This window comes from Neomonachus schauinslandi, chromosome 6, assembly GCF_002201575.2.
Source record: "Neomonachus schauinslandi chromosome 6, ASM220157v2, whole genome shotgun sequence".
Lineage (NCBI taxonomy): Eukaryota > Metazoa > Chordata > Mammalia > Carnivora > Phocidae > Neomonachus > Neomonachus schauinslandi.
Genome location: NC_058408.1, coordinates 59,956,126 through 59,974,796, shown reverse-complemented (window position 1 = coordinate 59,974,796; position 18,671 = coordinate 59,956,126). Strand labels below are relative to the sequence as shown.

General features: G+C 34.4%; 1 protein-coding gene across 8 annotated transcripts in view; it reads left to right on the top strand.

Moving 5' to 3' along the window:
- Window positions 1-18,671, top strand: part of RGS7 (regulator of G protein signaling 7) — a 522,489-nt gene that overhangs the window by 346,917 nt on the left and 156,901 nt on the right. For 7 of the 8 annotated variants that reach the window (XM_021682684.2, XM_021682685.2, XM_021682686.1 and 4 more), the window contains exon 3: window positions 14,933-14,983. The exons of the other annotated variant lie outside the window; for it this stretch is intronic. In XM_021682684.2, the coding sequence (XP_021538359.1) occupies window positions 14,933-14,983 (51 nt within the window). The remainder of the gene's footprint in view (window positions 1-14,932; window positions 14,984-18,671) is intronic. 8 annotated transcript variants of the gene reach the window in all.

The following is an 18,671-nucleotide window of genomic DNA, read 5'->3' as shown; positions in this document are numbered from 1 at the left end:
GAAAGAAAGAAAGAAAGAAAGAAAGAAAGAAAGAAAGAAAGAAAGAAAGAAAGAAAGAAAGAAAGAAAGAAAGAAAGAAAGAAAAAGAAAGAAAATGGAAAAGGAAGAAAGAAAGAAACAGAAAGAAGGAGGGAGGGAGGAAAGAAAGAAAAGAAAGAACACAGAGAACAGTATGCCATACATAGGGCATAAATATATATATATATATGCCTATATATATATTTATCAGATTATATATATGTGTGTTATATATTATTTATCAGAAAACAAAAAATAAAATAGCAGACCTAAGCCTTAGCCTATTAACAATTACATTAAATGTAAATTGTCTAATACACCAATTAAAAGAGGTTGGCATAGTGGACAAAAAGCATGACCCAACTACATGTTTTCTACAAGAAATTCAATTCAAATGTAATAATATAGGCAGGTTGAAAATGAGAAGATAGAAAAAGATATATCATGCAGTGTTTAAGCAAAAGAAAGCTGGAATAAGTATATTAATTTCACACAAAACAGACTTCACCACAAGGAGCAGTATAGGGGTAAAGAAGCGTATTGAATAAAGAGTTTAATCAAACTTAAGTGTGTAAGTACCTAACAAGAGGGCATCAAGATACATGAGACAAAATGGATAGAACTGAACGAAAAATTAGACAACTCCCCTATTACAACTGAAGGCTTTGACACTCTTTTAACAATAATTGATAGATCAATGAGGAAAAAATCAGTAAAAATGTGGATAGTGTGAACAGCACCATCAGTCAACTTGATATAATTGGCATTTATAGGCTATTCCAACCAACAACAGCAGAATACAGACTCTTGTCAGGCTCATAGGAAACATTTATCAAGACAGACCAAATTGTGGGCAGCATAATACAGCAGAATAAACTTAGAAGCATAGAAATTATATAAAGTATGTTCTCCAACCATAATAGAATCAAATGAGAAATCAGTAATAGAAAGCTAACAAGAAAATCTATAAATAGTTTCAAAATGAAACATATTCTGCATAATCAATGTGTCAACATGGAAGTCTCAAGGAAAATTTTAAAAATAACCAAATGAAAATACAACATGTTAAAATTGGTGGGATATTGCTAATGTAGCGCTGAGGAGGAAATTTATAACCTAAATATATACATTACAAAAGAGGAAATGTTTCAGATCAGTAATTTGTACTCTCAACTCAAGAACCTAGAAAAAGAAGAGTAAAATGAACTTGAAGCAAGTAGAAGGAAGGAAATGAGGATAAGTGCATAAATCAATGAAATTTGAAACAGAAAAAAGATAAAATCAGTGAAACAAAGAGCTGCGTTATTTGTTTAAAGATTAATACTATTGACAAATCTATAGAAAGGCTGACAAAGAAAAAAGAGAGAAGACATAAATTACCATTTTCAGGAATGAACCAGGAAATTAGTACAAACCCTGCAGACATCAAAAGGTTATAAGAATACTACAAAGCACTCTGCACATATAATTTGAAAACTTACACAGAATGGATCAATTCCTTAAAAACCATAAACTGTCATACCTCAGTCAATGTGAAACATAATTTGAATAGTCTGAAAACTATTAAGAAAATTTAATTCATAATTTAAAAATTCTAAAAAAGAAATCTCCAGGTCTGTTTGGCTTCACTGGAGAATTCTACCAAATATTTTTAAAACGAATTAATGTTGATTTATATAATCTCTTCCAGAAGACAGAAGAGGTGGAAACCCTGCCCATTAATTTTATGAAGATTATATTACCTTGCTGCCAAAACCAGAAAAAGAAAATAAAATAAAAAAGAACAGTACAGACAAATATTTCATAAATATAGATGTAAAGATTCTTAGCAAAATTTTAGCAATATATGAAAATAATTACAGACCATGACCAACTGGGTTTATTTCAGTCATGCAGGCTAGTTAAATATGCAGAAATTAATCAATGTAATTCACCATTATAATAGGCTAAAAAAATCACATAATTATATCAATCAATAACAGTATGGTTTTTAGACAAACTTCAACACTCATAACAAAAAAACTGACTCAAAAGTAGGAATAAAAGAGAACGAGAACTCCCTCAACTTGATAAAGAGCATTTACAAAACAAAGTACAGCTTGCATTGTACATAATGGTAAAGACTGCATATTTTACCCAGAAGATTAGGAATAAGGCAAGGATTTATTCAACATAATGCTATAAGTTCTAGACAGGATGAAAAGACAAAATGAAATAAAAGATGTACATATCAAAAAGGAAGAAATTATGGGGCTTCTGGGTGGCTCACTCGTTAAGCGTCTGCTTTCGGCTCAGGTCATGATCCCAGGGTCCTGGGATCGAGCCCCGCATAGGGCTCCCTGCTTGGCCGGGAGCCTGCTTCTCCCTCTCCCACTCCCCTGCTTGTGTTCCCTCTCTAGCTGTCTCTCTCTCTGTGTCAAATAAATAAACAAATAATTTTTTAAAAAAAGAAGAAATTAAAAAAAAACTTCCCCTATTTGCAAATAATATGATTTTCTCCATAGAATATCTCAAGAAATCTACAAAAAAAGCTCCTGTCACCAAAAATTGAATCCAACAGGTTTACAAGATATACCATAAATATGCAAAAGTCAATTGTATTTCTGTATGTAAACAAAGACCATGTAGATGCTGAAATTAAAAATATACTACCATTTACAAGCACTCAAAAATTAAATGCTTAGGTATAAATCTGATAAAATTTGTACAAGACTTGTATTCTGAAACAGTAAAACACTGATAGAAGAAATCAAAGAAGATGTAAATACATAGAGAAACATACTGTATTCATAGACTTGAAGACAGAACCTTATAAAGATGTCAGTTCTCCTCAAATTGATATAAAAGTTGAACACAATTTCTATCAAAGTCACAAAAAGATTATTTTGTAGATATAGACAAGATAATTCTAAAATTTATATGGAAAACAAAGGAAATAGAATAAAACACTTTTGAAAAAGAAGAATAATGTGAGAGGACTTTATTACATATTTATATTACATAATCCAGACCTATAACTATAATAATCAAAACTGTTTGGTATTGGTGGAGGGGAAACATAGAGATCAATGAAACAGAATAGAGAACCTACAAAGAGACCCATACCAATAAGCCCAATGGATTTTTGACAAAGGTAGAAAAGCAATTTAATTGAAGAAAGATCTACTTTTAAACAAATGGTGATGGAGCAATTAGACATTCAGAGGCAATTAAAAAAAAAAAAAAGAACCTCAACCTAAGTCTCATACTTTATGCAAACATTAACACAAAATGGATCATGGACTTAAATATAAAATTGAAACCAAAAAACATTTAGTATATTAAGTAAGAAATTTTGGGGTATCTAGGGCTAGGCAAAGAGTTCTTAGATTTGACACCAGAAACATTATGTATAAAAGAAAACTTGATAAATTGGATTTCATAAAAGTTGAATACCTTTGTTCTGCCAAAGACCTTGTTAAAAGAGTGAAAAGAGGGGCACCTGGGTGGTTTAGTCAGTCAAGTGTCCAGTTCTTGCTTTTGTCTCGGGTCATGACCTCATGGGTCAGGGGATGGAGCCCTGTAGTAGGCTCTGTGCTCAGCAGGGCATCTGCTTCAGAATTCTCTCCCTCTGCCCCTCCCCTCCTCTCTAAAATAAATAAAGAAATGTTTTTAAAAAATTAAAAAATAAAAGATAATAAAGGGTGAAAGACAAGCTACAGAATGAAAGGAAGTATTTGCAAGCCACATCTCCAAGATTCTAGTATCTAGAATATGTAAAGAACTCTGAAAAATCAACAGTTAAAAAAAAAAAACAATCCAATTAGAAAATAAGCCAAAGACATGAAGAGACATTTCACCAAAAAGGATATACCTACATCAAATAAGCATATGAAAACATGCCGGCATCATTAGCGATCAAGAAGATGCAAATTAAAATGACAGTGATCTATTGCCACATAACTTGTCAGAATGGCTGTGGAAAATAGACACTATGGAAAATGGTTTGGCCATTTCTTTAAAAAAAAAAAAAATCATATGACCCAGCAACTGCAGTTGCAGGGATTTATCCCAGAGAAGTAAAAAACTTATATTCCTACAAACTGCCCAAAAATGTTTATAGCTTCTACATCTTTATTCATAATAGCTGAAACTGACAAATATGCCCTTCTACAGGTGAATGATTAAACAAACTCTGGTACACTCATACTACAGTGTAATACTCAGCAATAAAAAGGATCGAACTATTGATATGTGCAACAACTTGGGTGAATCTCCAGTGACATGCTGAGTAAGTGAAAAACAAAGTCAATGTCAAAAGATTGCATACTGTATGATTCCATTTAATAATACTCTTATAATGACAAAGTTGTAGAAAGGAAGAATAGATTCATGTTTGCCAGGAGTTAAGAACAGTTGAGTGTGACTATAAAAGAGGATCATGAGGGACACTTGTAGTGATGGAGATGTTCTATAGCTTCACTGTACCAGTGCCGATTTCCTGGTTGTGATATTGTACTATAGTTTTGCAAAATGTTATCTGTGGGTGGAAATTGTATAAAGGATACATGAGATCTCTCTGTATTACTTCTTACAACTGTGTATGAATCTATAATTATCTAGAAATTTAAAAGTTTAATTAAGAAAAACTTAGTTATAAATCTAAAAAGTATGTGTAGAATATCTGTATGAGGAAAACTAAAACTCTGATGGAAGAAATCAAGAAAGAACTAAATAAATGAAGAGAGAATCCACATTCATGGATAGGAAGATTCAATACTGCTGGGATATCAGTTTTTCCCAGTTGGATGTATACATGCAATGGAATCCCAATGAAAACGCCAGCAAGTTATTTCATGGTTATAAACAAATTGATTCTAAAACTTATATGGAGAGGTAAAAGATACGAAATAGCTGACATAATTTTGAAAGAGGAGAACAGATTTGGAGGACTGACTTCAAGCCTTGCTATAAAGGTATAGTAATCAAGGCAGTGCGATATTGGTGAAAGAATAGACAAATAGATCAATGGAACAGAATATAGATCCATGTAAATATAGTCAACTGATCCTTGACAAAAGAGCAAAGGCAATACAATGAAACAAAGATAGTCCTTTTAACAAACAAATAATGCTGAGACAACTGGATATCCACCTGCAATAATAATAATAATAATAATTAATAATAATAATAAATCTAGACACAGACCTTACACCCTTCAGAAAAGTTAACTCAAAATGGATCACAGAACTTAAAAGCAAAAGGCAAAACTACAAACATTCTAGAAGATAACATAGGAGAAAACCTTGATGACCTTTGGTATGGCAAGGACTTTTGAGATACAACATCAAAGCCATGATCAATTAAAGATATTATTGATAAGCTGGACATTATTAAAATTAAAGATTTCTGTGAAAGACAATGTCAAGAGAATGAGAAGATAAGCCATAGCCTAGAAGAAAATAGTAGCAAAAGACTCTGATAAAGGACTGTTATCCAAAATATATAAAGAACTCTTAAAACTCAACAATAAGAAAATAAACAACCTGATTAAAAAATGAGCCAAATACTTTAACAGATACTTCATCAAGGAAGATATACAAATGGCAAATAAGCATATGAAAAGATGTTCCACATCATATGTCATCAAAAAATGTAAATTAAAACAAGATATCACTATATACCTGTTAGAGTGGCCAAAATCCAGAACAGTGATAATACCAAATGCTGGCAAGGATGAGGAGCAATAGGAAGTGTCATTCATTGCTGGTGGGAATGCAAAATGGTACAGCCACTTTGGAAGATGGGTTGGTGATTTCTTATAAAATTAAACACGCACTTACCCTACAATCACACAATTGCATTCCATTGTATTTACTCAAAGGAACTGTAAACTTACATACACACAAAACCTGCACACAGATGTTTACAGCAGCTTTATTCATAATTGCCAAAACCTGGAGCTTGTCCTTCATATTCATTAGCTCGGGCTTAGTCACCATAAACTGGATAGCTTATAATAGCAGAAATTTATTTTTCACAGTTCTGGAGACTGGAAGTCCGAGATCAGGGTGCCAGCATGGTTGGGTTCTGGTAAGAGCCCTCTTCCAGGCTACAGACTGCTCACTTTTTGTATCCTCACATGACAGAAAGAAGGTTAGGGAGTTCTCTGCCCTGTTCTTGTATTTATTCTTCCACTTAAGCTTTGTTGAGGTATACTTGACAAATAAAAATTGTATATATTTAAGGTGTACAATGTGATCTTTTGATATGTATATACATTGTGAAATGATTATTACAATCAAGCTAATTAACGTATCTGTCCCCTCACATGGTTACCATTATAAGTTGTGATAACACTTAACATATACTCGTGTAGCAAATTTCAAGTATACGATACAGTACTATTAGCTATAGTCACCATGCTATATACTAACTCTCCAGAATTTATTCATAGTGTATAACTGAAACTTGGTGCCCTTTGGCCAATATGTGTCCACTCTCACACCTCCCACCTCTAGTACCTAGCAGCTACCATTCTATTCTCTGCTTTTATGAGTTCAACTTTTTAGATTCCACGTGTAAGTGAGGCCATGCACTATTTGTATTTTTTGTGTCTGGCTTATTTTGCTTATCATAATGTTCTCCATTTTCACCTGTTTCATTACAAATAGCAGGATTTCCTTCTTTTTTTTTTTTTTAAGGCTGAATACTATCATACCTTTTCTTTATTATCTATTAGTATACACTTAGGTTGTTTCCATGGTTTGGCTATTGTGAATGATGCTGCAATAAACATGGGAGTGAAAATACCTCTTTGCAGTACTGATTTTATTTCCTTTGGGTGTATACCCAGAAAAGGGATTGCTGGATCATATGGTAGTTTTATTTTTAATTTTTTGAGGAATCTCCATGCTGTTTTCCCTATTGTCTGTACCAACTTACATTCCCATTAACAATGTACAAGTGTTCTCTTTTCTCCACATCCTTGAAAAGACTTGTTATATTTTATTTATTCATTTTATAATAGCCATCCTAACAGTTGTGAGGTGATAATCTCATTGTGGTTTTGATTTGCATTTCTCTGATGATTGAGAGCCTTTTCTTTTCTTCTTATTTTTTAAAGATTTTATTTGAGAGAGTGCACAGAAGGAGAGGGAGAAGCAGACTCCCTGCTGAGGAGAGAGCCCCACTCTCTGCAAGAACCTTTCCATATACCTGCTGACCATTTGTATGTCTTCTTTAGAAAATTGTCTATTCTGGTCCTTTGCCCATATTTTAGTTAAGTTGTTCTTTTTTTTTTTTCTGTTGAATTGTATGAGTCTTATATATTTTGGATATTAACTCCTTGTGAGATATATAGTTTGTAGATGTTTTCTCCCAATAAATATATTTTGTGTTCATTCTGTTCATTCTTAGCTCTGTTGTTCAGGTGCTTTTTAGTTTGATATATTTCCACTTACTTATTTTTGCTTTTGTTGCCTAAGCTTTTGGTATCACACACAGAAATTTATTGCCAAGGGCAATATCAAGGAAGTTTTTCCCTATGTTTTCTTCAAGGATTTTTATGGTTTCAGGTCATATATTCAAATCTTTAATCCATTTTGAGTTGATATTCATGTATGGTATCATATAGGGATCTAACTTCATTCTTTTGCATGTGACTATCTAGTTTCCCAAGCATTGAAGAGACTATCCTTTCCCCATTGTGCTTCTTGGCACCTTCAAGCAATGTAATAATATTCAGTGCTAAGAAAGAAATGAGCTATCAAGCCATGAAAAGACATGGAAGAAATTTAAATGCATTACTAAGTGTAGAAGTCAATCTGAAAAGGCTATATACTGCATGATTCCAACTATATGACATTCTGAAAAGGGCAAAACTATGGAGACAATAAAGAGATCAGTAGTTGACAGAGGTTAGAGGAGACAATGAGATGAATAGGTGGAGCATAGAGGATTTTCAGGGCGGTGAAACTACTCTGCGTGATACAATATGGTGGATACATGCCGTTATAAATTTGTCCAAACCCACAGAATGTAGAACACTGAGAGTGAACCATAATATAAACTAGGGACTCTGGGTGATAATGATGTCAGTGTAAGTTCATCAACTGTAACAGATGTAGACTGGGATGTTGATACTGCGAAGGGTTATGTGTATGTGAGGGCAGGAGGTATACGGGAAATTTCTGCACTTTCTGCTCAATATCATGTGAACCTAAAACTTCTCTAGAAAATAAAGTCTGTTTTTAAAAGGTTTAATTAAAATATGAAATTGCCAAAACGTAGTTGTGGGCCACATGTAATTACTTTTCATCTCTGAATATATTAGCTTCATTGACCAAATGTGGCAAAGTAGACATGTTTAAATATAAATATCATCTACAACAGGACACATCTATTTATTTATATAGTATTCTTATTTTTCAAAATGGAGACTTTCTAGTTTAAAAGGTACTGTTCAAAATTTACATTTTTAATTTTATTTAACAATTATTTATTAGAAGTCTGATTATTTTACAAGACATTCTTAATCCAAAGACATCAAATGATTCTTAGTTTTATAGCATTGAAACTATAAAGCTTGTTTGGATAGCAATGACTGCTCAAGAATACCAATAACTAGCTCAAAATACAGGAAGGAAGATTCCAAAGTGTTAAGGAACACTATATTCTGAGTTTGGTCTTTGAGAAATTCAATTCAAATCCTGACTTGTAGTTCTTGAGACTCTACCAGGTACTGTGCTCAAGTCCTTGAGGATTTTATGCTCTAGCGATACGTGTATAGATACTATCTGTTTGACGTGGTAAGTTGTAATGGAAGAATGGATGTGGTGCCATGAGATCCCAGGGGGGGAACAGGTGCAACAGGAGCTGAGGAAGATAATAACCAAGACAGCTTCCAGGAGAAAGGGACACTCGGGCTGTGTCTTAAATGGAGGAAGTTATTCCAACCAGAATGTACAGTCTGTAAAAGCAGAGAGTATATAAGCATCATGCTATGTATGGTTAAAGAAATTCAAGTTGATGTTTTTTAAGTTATAAAATCCAGGAGAGGGAAGGGTGGGGTCTGAGGCTGAGAGGTAGAAGGGAGGTAAGCCATGAAGGATCTTGTATGCCGTGCAAGTCCTCAGACTCTATCCAAGCACCAATGAGAAGGGCATTGCAAACTTTTTTATTAGGAGAGAGGCATATTTAAATATGCATTTTGGATGGTTCATTCCTATTTTTGGTTCTGGACATTTTCATTTGTTGTATTTCTGAAAATTTACTATTAAAAGCTGAAGTAGAGGTTTTTAATGGAAAGTTATGTGAAATACCCTATTCTGCAAGAAAAACTCAGTAAATGTTAGTTTACTCTTACTTCCTATTGCAGCTGTAGACTGCACGAAAGGAAATTTTTATTTATCAACCAGTACGTCTTCTTCATCTCATATGTCCCTCATAGACACAATTAGACACCTAGACATGGCCTATGTCTAGTTTTAAGGGGATTATGTTTTCAGAACAAGAATGGTCTCGAATCACTTCTTTATGCCTAGTAGCTAGCATATAGAATTGATTAATTGATTAATCAATCACTCAATTGTTTCATTTATTGTTGGTAAGTTCCAATGTATTAGCTAACTTGAAATTCAGTTATATTTTCACATTTAACACTTTTATTACTTATTTCATTTTTTGTGAGTCTAAAGAATTGTAAAACCAGAAAAATATAATAAAACTTAAAAAATGTTCTTTAAAGGGAGCCTCTGTCTCCCTTCTGAGGAAACGTTGCAAACTCACCCTTCTCTTGATTTTTCACATGTTCTTTATCACAGTGAAGGCCACATCAAGGAACCACTTTTCCCTTCCTTTGCCTAATTCCACAGCATTTCCCACATGGACTTATACCATCTCATACACAAGACAAGTGGTGTTGCTCAGAACACGATTTGAAAAAAAAAAAAAAAAAAAAAAGGTGCTCTGCTTGATCAGTAATCATCTTGAATTGTGGGAGAGGGTGGGAAACAGTCCTTAGGGTCATCTCGATATTCTTGTGTCCTCTGATTATTATCATCTTTGCTGCTTTGCTGTTTCTGCTGCCTTTCTTTAAAGCTTCTTAGGCTTTGAAGAGGTCCAAAATCCTTGTTTTGTGTCTGAAGAAATCTTTTTATGGTTTATGGAACTTACACAACGAAGTTTAAAAATCCAGATAAATTGTCATGATCTTAATTAAATATCTGCTTAAAAAAACGGCCCAGGAGCTCCACCCCAAGCAAAAACCCTATCTATTTTCCTGAGAGAGAAATATTAAAAAGGTCAGTGTCTTTGCCTCAGGAATATTTGGGCCTCTTCCACTGATTAAGAGCTAAAGTTTTTGTTAATGGCTTTAGCAGAACTTAAAGAGATTTTTTTGTAGCAGATACAAATCAAAAGTGTAACATTTTGGTTGCTTACAAAGCCCTCATATATCACATGCACAAAAGTTTCACAATATTTTCCTTTTTGCGAGCCATCCACCCAGGTTTAGGGTAGGGATGACTGTAGCTGACCCTTGTAGCTGAGGGTGTGTCCTAGTCAGTAGAAGGAACATAGCTGCAATGGAAGTAACGCAGGCACAGGACAGGGCCTGCTTCAGGCCTCTCTGCAGCACAGCAGACTTGGGGCAGCCTCTTTCCGCTCAGGTCCATGGCAGGGGTGAGGAAATAATACTGATGTCTAAACGTCTTCCATGGCTTTGCTTTAATTATGGGTGGAGTGGTAAAGTGATAGCACTGAAATGGGAAAATTATCACTGCAAAAGGTGATTATGGTAGCAGAAAATTATATGCCAGCCAAATACTCTTTGTATGGTAGATACCATCCTTTTGTAAATTGTCTTAGAGAAAGATCTGGAGAGGGAACCTTGCTGTGAATTCATTCATTCTTTTAACATTTACTGATTAGCTTCTACACGTCAGGCGCTGGTCTGGGTGTTTGGTATCCAAAGATGAATAACACCCTCCCGCAGGTGGGGTGGGTAGAGGCGGCTTCCTGGAGTCATTATGTGTGACCTGAATCTTATGGACTGAGTTGGAATTGGCTGAAGGAAAAAGAGACGGGGACGGAATGGCATCAGCAAAGTCATGGAAATAAGAAACAATACAGCATGTGGGCAGCTATAAGCAGTGTATGAGGAACTGTCTTGCTTGTTTTGCTCGTTTTCATTTTTCAAATCATAAATTACTGGGATTGCACAATAATAAAACCTCTACTTCTCCTGCTAAGGAGAGGGAACACATAATTTTGTAACTGTGAGGAGTACAAGAGTAAGAATTCAAAGCAAGAGTATAGACACTACTTGGGGCTCAAGTTCCCAGTAGCTGTAGTCATACAGGTGTTTCTTTTATTTCTTGGGGTTTAAGATATTATTGCATCTCTCAGCAAGTTTCACATTGTAGCTATTCAAGAGCTCTTTTGCCATTTTTTTTAAAGAAAAGAAAAAACAACAAAAAAACAAAAAAGAAAACAAAAAATTCTCCATTTTACTGCGAGGCCCTCAGAATAAAGATGGATGGAAGTCTAAAGTACGCTGGATATGTACATTTACACAAACCTATTCATCTATTCATTAAATAAAGGCTGAGATGTTGGACTAGAAATGCACCTTTCTTTCCTACACCCCTCCTGACTGTAATGCACCCTTTTAATTTTGAATTGTAATTCTCAATGTGGCTATGATAGCACATTTCTCTTTTAGTCTTCTGGTTCCATCAAGATGCTGAAGTTTTTGTTCTCTCTTTGGAAGCTAAGGTCTTGCTGTCATACATACATAATAGGTAAATATGGTGGATTTGGGTATATATTTAACAGCGAAGTAATTCATAATGTTCTAACTTAAAACCATAAGTATACTGGCGTGACCACGCAATAATAAAACCACTATAATAGCATCTCCTAAGTGATATTGACAAGTGGCCCAATCATCCCTTTCAGAGCTGAACTGAGAATATAACCATAATAGAAATCTAGGCTAGGAAAAAAAGTTTCCTGTTTCCTGAGTTAAATGTAGTTTCAAATTAAGCTTCTTTGTATTTCTTTCTGCTCAGAAAAATAAAAAAGAAGAAAACTTAAAAAAAAACTTTCCCTAAAAGCATTTCTAAATCATCTTTCACACTAAGAGAAAATTATAGTCTTGGAACCAATGTTTGGCTCTCTGCAAAAGCATGGAAAATTTCCAGTGGCTGCTCACATATGTTCCCCAAGTTGATGCTCAAATGTGGAAAATGAGCAAGGTACCTGGAAATAGTGCATAAGATTTGGGTACCTGGAATTCTACTTTGGTCAAGTATCAATACAAACATATTTGAAAAACTGAGTCCCCCTTCTCTTTTTTGAAGGGATGACAGTGCCTCAAGACAAGTTAGGTTATAAGGCTGAACATAACACTGTGAAATACCTGTGTTCTTGTGAGTGGTCTTCCTTCCTTCCTTCCTTCCCTCAGAGCTGCTTTAAGATCAAGGTGAATCCATCTTCTTACCTGTATGGAAATCAATGGCAATTATAAAAGAACACAAGTGATTCAACACATGAAGTCATTTAAAAAATGCATACATATTTTATTTTTTAATTTTTTTTAAAGATTTTTTAAAGTAATCCCTGCACACAACGTGGGGTTCAAGCTCACAACCCCAAGATCAAGGGTTGCATGCTCTACTGACTAAGCCAGCCAGGTGCCCCCAAGCTTATTCTGAAGATAGTTCTGAACTATTTTGCATGAAGCAGCAAGAATTATTTAGCCATTGTCAACATCAGTCATATGCTACGTCTCAGGTGCGACGGAAGTCAGTCTCCAAGAGAGGTAGAAGTGGAATTTCAGGTCACACAAAATTTCATTCAGGCAGCCCTGCTGCAGCTTACTATGTATACAAAGCTATTTTCATACATATTTTTTGCTATTTTATGTAGAAATGAATGATGCTGAAAACTAAATTAAATAGAAATGAATATTTCAGGTAAATCAAGTCCTCTTCTTTCTGCTCATATTTTCACCATTCTTTTCGTCCACGATGCTCCTGCACTGGAAACCTTGAGTTCTCTTACTATTCTCCCACTGGCCACCCCCATACCTAATTAGTCACAAAGTCCTGAAGCAAGCCTCTAATTTTGCTTTAATTCGCTTGTACACTGAACTAGTTCAGTACTTTTCCTTTCAATCCTGGATCTTGACCAGTAGAAATGTTGACTTCCCTGCTTTCTGTCTGACTGGCCCAAGGCACTCCCACATGTATTGCCAATCGAATTCCTTAAACTTGTTTTGATAAGGTCATTCTTCTGTTTAAAACCAAACACAACAGAACATACCATGTCTCTCTTTCTCTGCCTAACATATAGAAAGAAAAAATCTAAATTATTTTGGCTGGAATTCAAGATCTGAGTACTTTTATTAGTGTCAAGTTCCTGTTATTCCCAGCATGTAGTATATAGAAGGAACACAATAGTTTTTATTGCCTATTGCCCTCTTTTTAATTTTGACATAGGCCTGCAGTAACTAAGTTTTGTCTTTTTCATATATCAAAATCTAGGTCAAACATCACATTTTCTGCAGACCCTCTTTCATTTTATTCTGTATAAAGTGAAAACCTATATTTACTCATATTTTTTATTCATCACACATTATCAAACACTTGCTTTGTTCCAAATGTAGAAAGGTGAATATGTTACCCACTTCAAAGTACTTACTTGAGGGCTTTATTCATATAAACAGTTGCAACATTGTATGATCTGTACTACAGTACAAGACTACACAGATACCGGTTCACTTTCTTTTTTTTTTTTAATTTTTTTTATTAACATATAATGTATTATTTGTTTCAGAGGTACAGGTCTGTGATTCAAAAGTCTTACACAATTCACAGCGCTCACCATAGCACATACCCTCCCCAATGTCCATCACCCAGCTGCCCCATCCCTCCCACCCCCCACCACTCCAGCAACCCTCAGTTTGTTTCCTGAGACCAGTTCACTTTCAATGGAGGTTGCTGTAAACTCAGTGGACAAAAATGAGGGTCAAGGAAAGTTCTATTGTGTAAACGAATCTTGAGTGTCTTGAAAATAGTGGTAAGACATTTTGGTCAAAGAGAATAGTACTATAAAGACATGGAGACTTGAAACACATAGGAGTTTTCAAAAGCTAACAAAAAATTTGGCTTGGCTTGAGAGTAGATAAAAGGACCATCTTACAAAGTATCGGGTATGCCGTGCTAAGAACTGTACTTCAAACATAGTGGGCACCCAATAAGCACGTAGTCACTGAACAAATGAATGAATCATCTTATCCACTACAAGTATATTAAACCTTTGTGTTTAAATATTTCATATTAAATAATTTACTAGTTTTCACCTGGGCACATCTTGATATTTGCAACATGGATGGACCTCTATGGGGGTATTGCATTAAATGACATAAGTCAAACAAAGGAAGACAAATGCCATATGATTTCACTAATATGTGGAATCTTAAAAACAAAGCAGAAACAGACTCAGAGAATACATCCAGACAACAAACTGGTGGTTGACAGAGGGGAGAGTGGAAGAGGGGAACGGCAAAATGGGTGAAGGGAAGTGGAAGATACAGACTTCCAGTTACACAATTAGTAAGTCATGGGGATGAAAAGTATAGCATTGGGAATATAGTCATTGGTATTGTAATAGGGTTGTATGGGGACAGATGAGAGCTACACTTGTGGTGAGCCTACCATGACATGTGGACTTGTTGAGTCACTATGTTGTACACCTGAAACTAGTGTAACATCGTGTGTCAACTATACTTTAATAAAAAAAAGATACATGCAAAAACATAAAACAAACATTCCTACTAATGTGAGTGCCAGAAGTTAAGAGTTCTTAAAGTTAACATGTATAAACAAATGTTCACAAATATTTGTGTTTTTCTTTTTTCTTTTTCTAGGGTCAGACATTGTTCAATGGTTAATAAAGAACTTAACTATAGAAGATCCAGGTAAATAAATCATTTTCCCATTGATAGAATTATTTTCTTTGTGGTTTTAAGAAATATGTTTTTCTTAGGGCTAATATGGCAAGCAAGCAAATCTAAAAGATTTTAATTACATTTAAACTATGCTTTTCATATTTATACAAATTTTATGGTAGTCAACATAATTTAACTAAAATTTATTTAGTAAGTTGAAACAATTTTTCACATATTTAATGTTCCATTTCATAAAATTTGATTCAGGTGATTGACGACTATAGAATGGGTAAAGTATGTGTGTGTTCATAAATAATTGTAGATATAATATGTCTGCTCTGCAGCACTAAGCTAATTTCCAGAGTTTGGGAACAGTTTCCACCAGCCCACATTGTACATTGCCTAGAACAAATTCCTACATACGGAAGGCATTTAATGACTTTTTAAAAATGTCATGTAAGAGCTTTCACATGCAGCAAACAATGTACATCCCTGAAGTGAAAATAAGATGTGTTTTGTTTAGAGAAGATGCTAAGAAAACAAACAAAAAGCTTATAAAATTTGGTATTACAGTGACTGAGAATAACATGGTAGGGAAAGATGACAATACACCAACCACACAACAAATCATCCCTTCAATTAGAAAAGAATTCAGCATGGCTTTTGTTCTTGCCTCTGGTGGTTACCACCTTAGAATGGTTTAGAAATAACATTGAAAGGCAGAGTTTTTATTTTTCCTCATTCTGAGCTAACTTCATAAAACCTTGTCATCAGAAAATGTAGATGTAATTCAATACATAAATGCCTGTGCACAGCCCCTGCTCAACTGGTACATGAGGTTTTAGAATACCTATCCTAGCAAGTTAAAAAGGATTAAAACAAATAAAGATGAAGCACCTACTCCAGCATTATATTGTTACTAAGTGAAAAGAGGAGGTGATTCCTGGTACAAGGAGTCACAGTCTTACCAAGTTTACATTTTAGTCTCAGCTCAGGCTCACTCACACAAAAACCCCCAATGCTAAAATCAAAACAAAACAAAACAAAACAAAAACAAAAAGATTGGCATAGTCATTGACAACCAGGAAAGTACTGTTTTACAAAAAATACTGTTGCTCAAAGGGTGAAGTGGATTCAAGAGTATTTCTTGTGAGTTAAGACCAAAAGTGTACTTTAGTAATAGTCTGGGGAGCAAGGAAAATACATGATAAGATAGTAAGAAACAGTCATTGTTTATAATTTATACATGAGATATCATTTTAGCTATAACATGTATGAAAAACTGATTTGATTTGCTTGCTCAACAGTTTAAGGAAGTTGTAAAGCTTTGTTAGAAGGTATATAGAAAGATAAAATCGATCATATCCAGGAAAGAACATACATGTTCTTTAGTCATATTTATGACTGGCTGAAAAACTAGTTGGTTGGTAGGTTGATTGGTTGGTTTGAATGAACTAGTTCAACCTCTGCAGAGTAAAAGGCTAGATTTTAAGAAGAGTGGGAAGCACTGATGACTATTCTAAAGATACAACAGATTTGCACACAGAAATGCATCAATCTGGCAGCATGGTTCTGAATAAATATGGTCAAGAACATAACTGACATCATGAAAGTAACTCTGATGGCTGCATGCATGAAATTAGTCATAGCATTTTGGAACTGCTCATAAAGAGAGACTAAATAGTTATTATAGTAACAGGTTTAATTTTAACCCTATACATTTTCTGGAAATTTTAAAATAAAAAATAATAAAATAAGCTTCATGCCAGGCTTCTATCTGGTTGTCAAGAGGTTGTTTGAAGACCTCTAGGGATCGCTGGAAGTTCCAGATGTCAGTTATTTGTTGAAAGAGGATTTTGTGACAAGTTGGAAGAAGACAGCAATGCTTGGGGAAAGGTGCAGGTTCTGATGGCCCATCTAGGGACGGGGGGAGAGGGTTGCATGGTCTTCAGGGTCTTTGCAAGACCAATGAGTCCACATTATTTGTACACTTAGTGCTCAATATTTTGTTAATGAATACTTAATACTTTTCCATTTCTATTGTAGTAATTCAGTGCACATTTGGCTGGATATTTTCCTAGAGATTTTGGTACTATTAGGGAAGTGGCCATGTTGTATTATTCTTTTAAGATAAAGCTATATTTAGGCCTTCAATTAGAATTTAGGATTATTTTTGTTATGTTTACATATACACATACCCATATAGTACACATGCAGGATTCATCTAAAGGTTTTGTTTTCATCTACCTCTTGGGTCCATTTTCACAATATTTTTTCTAGAAGAAGCTTATTTCTTCATTGATTTATCTATATTTTTATCCATTTAACAAATTTTCTGAATTCTTACTATGGGCTAGGCACTGGGAATACAGGAAGAAATTCCCTCCCCGATTGACTTGATTGTCTTTGGCTTCTAGAGTGTCCCACTCATGGCTTTTGTTCTTGTCACTACCCACATAGTCTTCTGTGACAGGTCTCCACTCCTAGCTAATCTGTAAATGTTGGAATGTCCAAGTTTCTGTACTAGGTACCTTTCTTTTCTCCAAATACACGCTGTTGCTCAGTGGCATGTGTGGAGGACTTGCAAATTCATAGCTTTCATGCTGACCTCTCCATGGTGTTCCGTACTAGTCTACCTGTTGCATATGTGGCCTCTCTCAGGGGGCCAGCCTCAGCATCACCAAAGTAGAACCCTGATTTATCCCGTCTCAAACTTGTTCCTTCTGTCTTCCCAGACAAGTTACAGACTTCAGTCTTCTATCCAAGAATATGCTGTGTTTTTTCATTTGTTCAGGTTTGCTTTGTGGGTTCTTTCAGGAGTGTTTTAAAGTTTCCTCATATAGGTTTTGCATGTTTCATATTAAGTATGTTCCTAGCTGTTTTATTTTGTGTTACTATTATATGTAGGTTTTACTCTTCACTTATATCTACTAACTGGTTATTTGTACATATAGATATTGTTGACATATGTATGCTAATTTTCTATATCACTACTAAATTTTATTTTTGTTAATATTCTTAACTAATTTATTGTAAAGCTGGAATACTTCTTCCAGCAGTTTCTCGGGATTATATGTATTTGTTCAATTCCTGAGCCCCTGTGTATCTGACATTAACTTTTGTTGCCCATGTGTATGTTGACAACTTAGCTAGATGTAATGTAAGTGAGATAAACCTTTTTCTTTAAAACACTGTGGGTATTAATTCATTGCTTTCATGCATTCACTATGGCCAAATCTGAAAACTAATTTTTCATATATATGTAAAATTTATATATATAATTTTTCATATGTATGTATATATCTATATGCATATGTGTGTGTTTTCCCCTGCCTAGATCTCTGTGATGTCTTCCCTATCTTTGAAATTCAAAACATAAATACACAATTGCTAGGGGTTTGTTTGTTGGTTGGTGTATTTGTATGATCTGCTAAATCATTTAAGTCTGTTGATTCAGGTTTACTTAAGTTGAAAAAAATTTTCCTGTTATATTATTTTGATTTCATTTCTTCATGTCTAACATCATATAATAATGATGCCCACTACTTAGTGTTTTCCTGAAAATTAAAGAATTAATGTGTATAAAGCAGCTACTACTAAAAAAACAGTAATCAAGCATTTATTACTACACTTATTACATAATAATTGCTCAAAAAATTAACAACTATAGTTGGTTTCGTATTCGTTTTTGTTATTATGTCTAATCACTTTCCTGTTT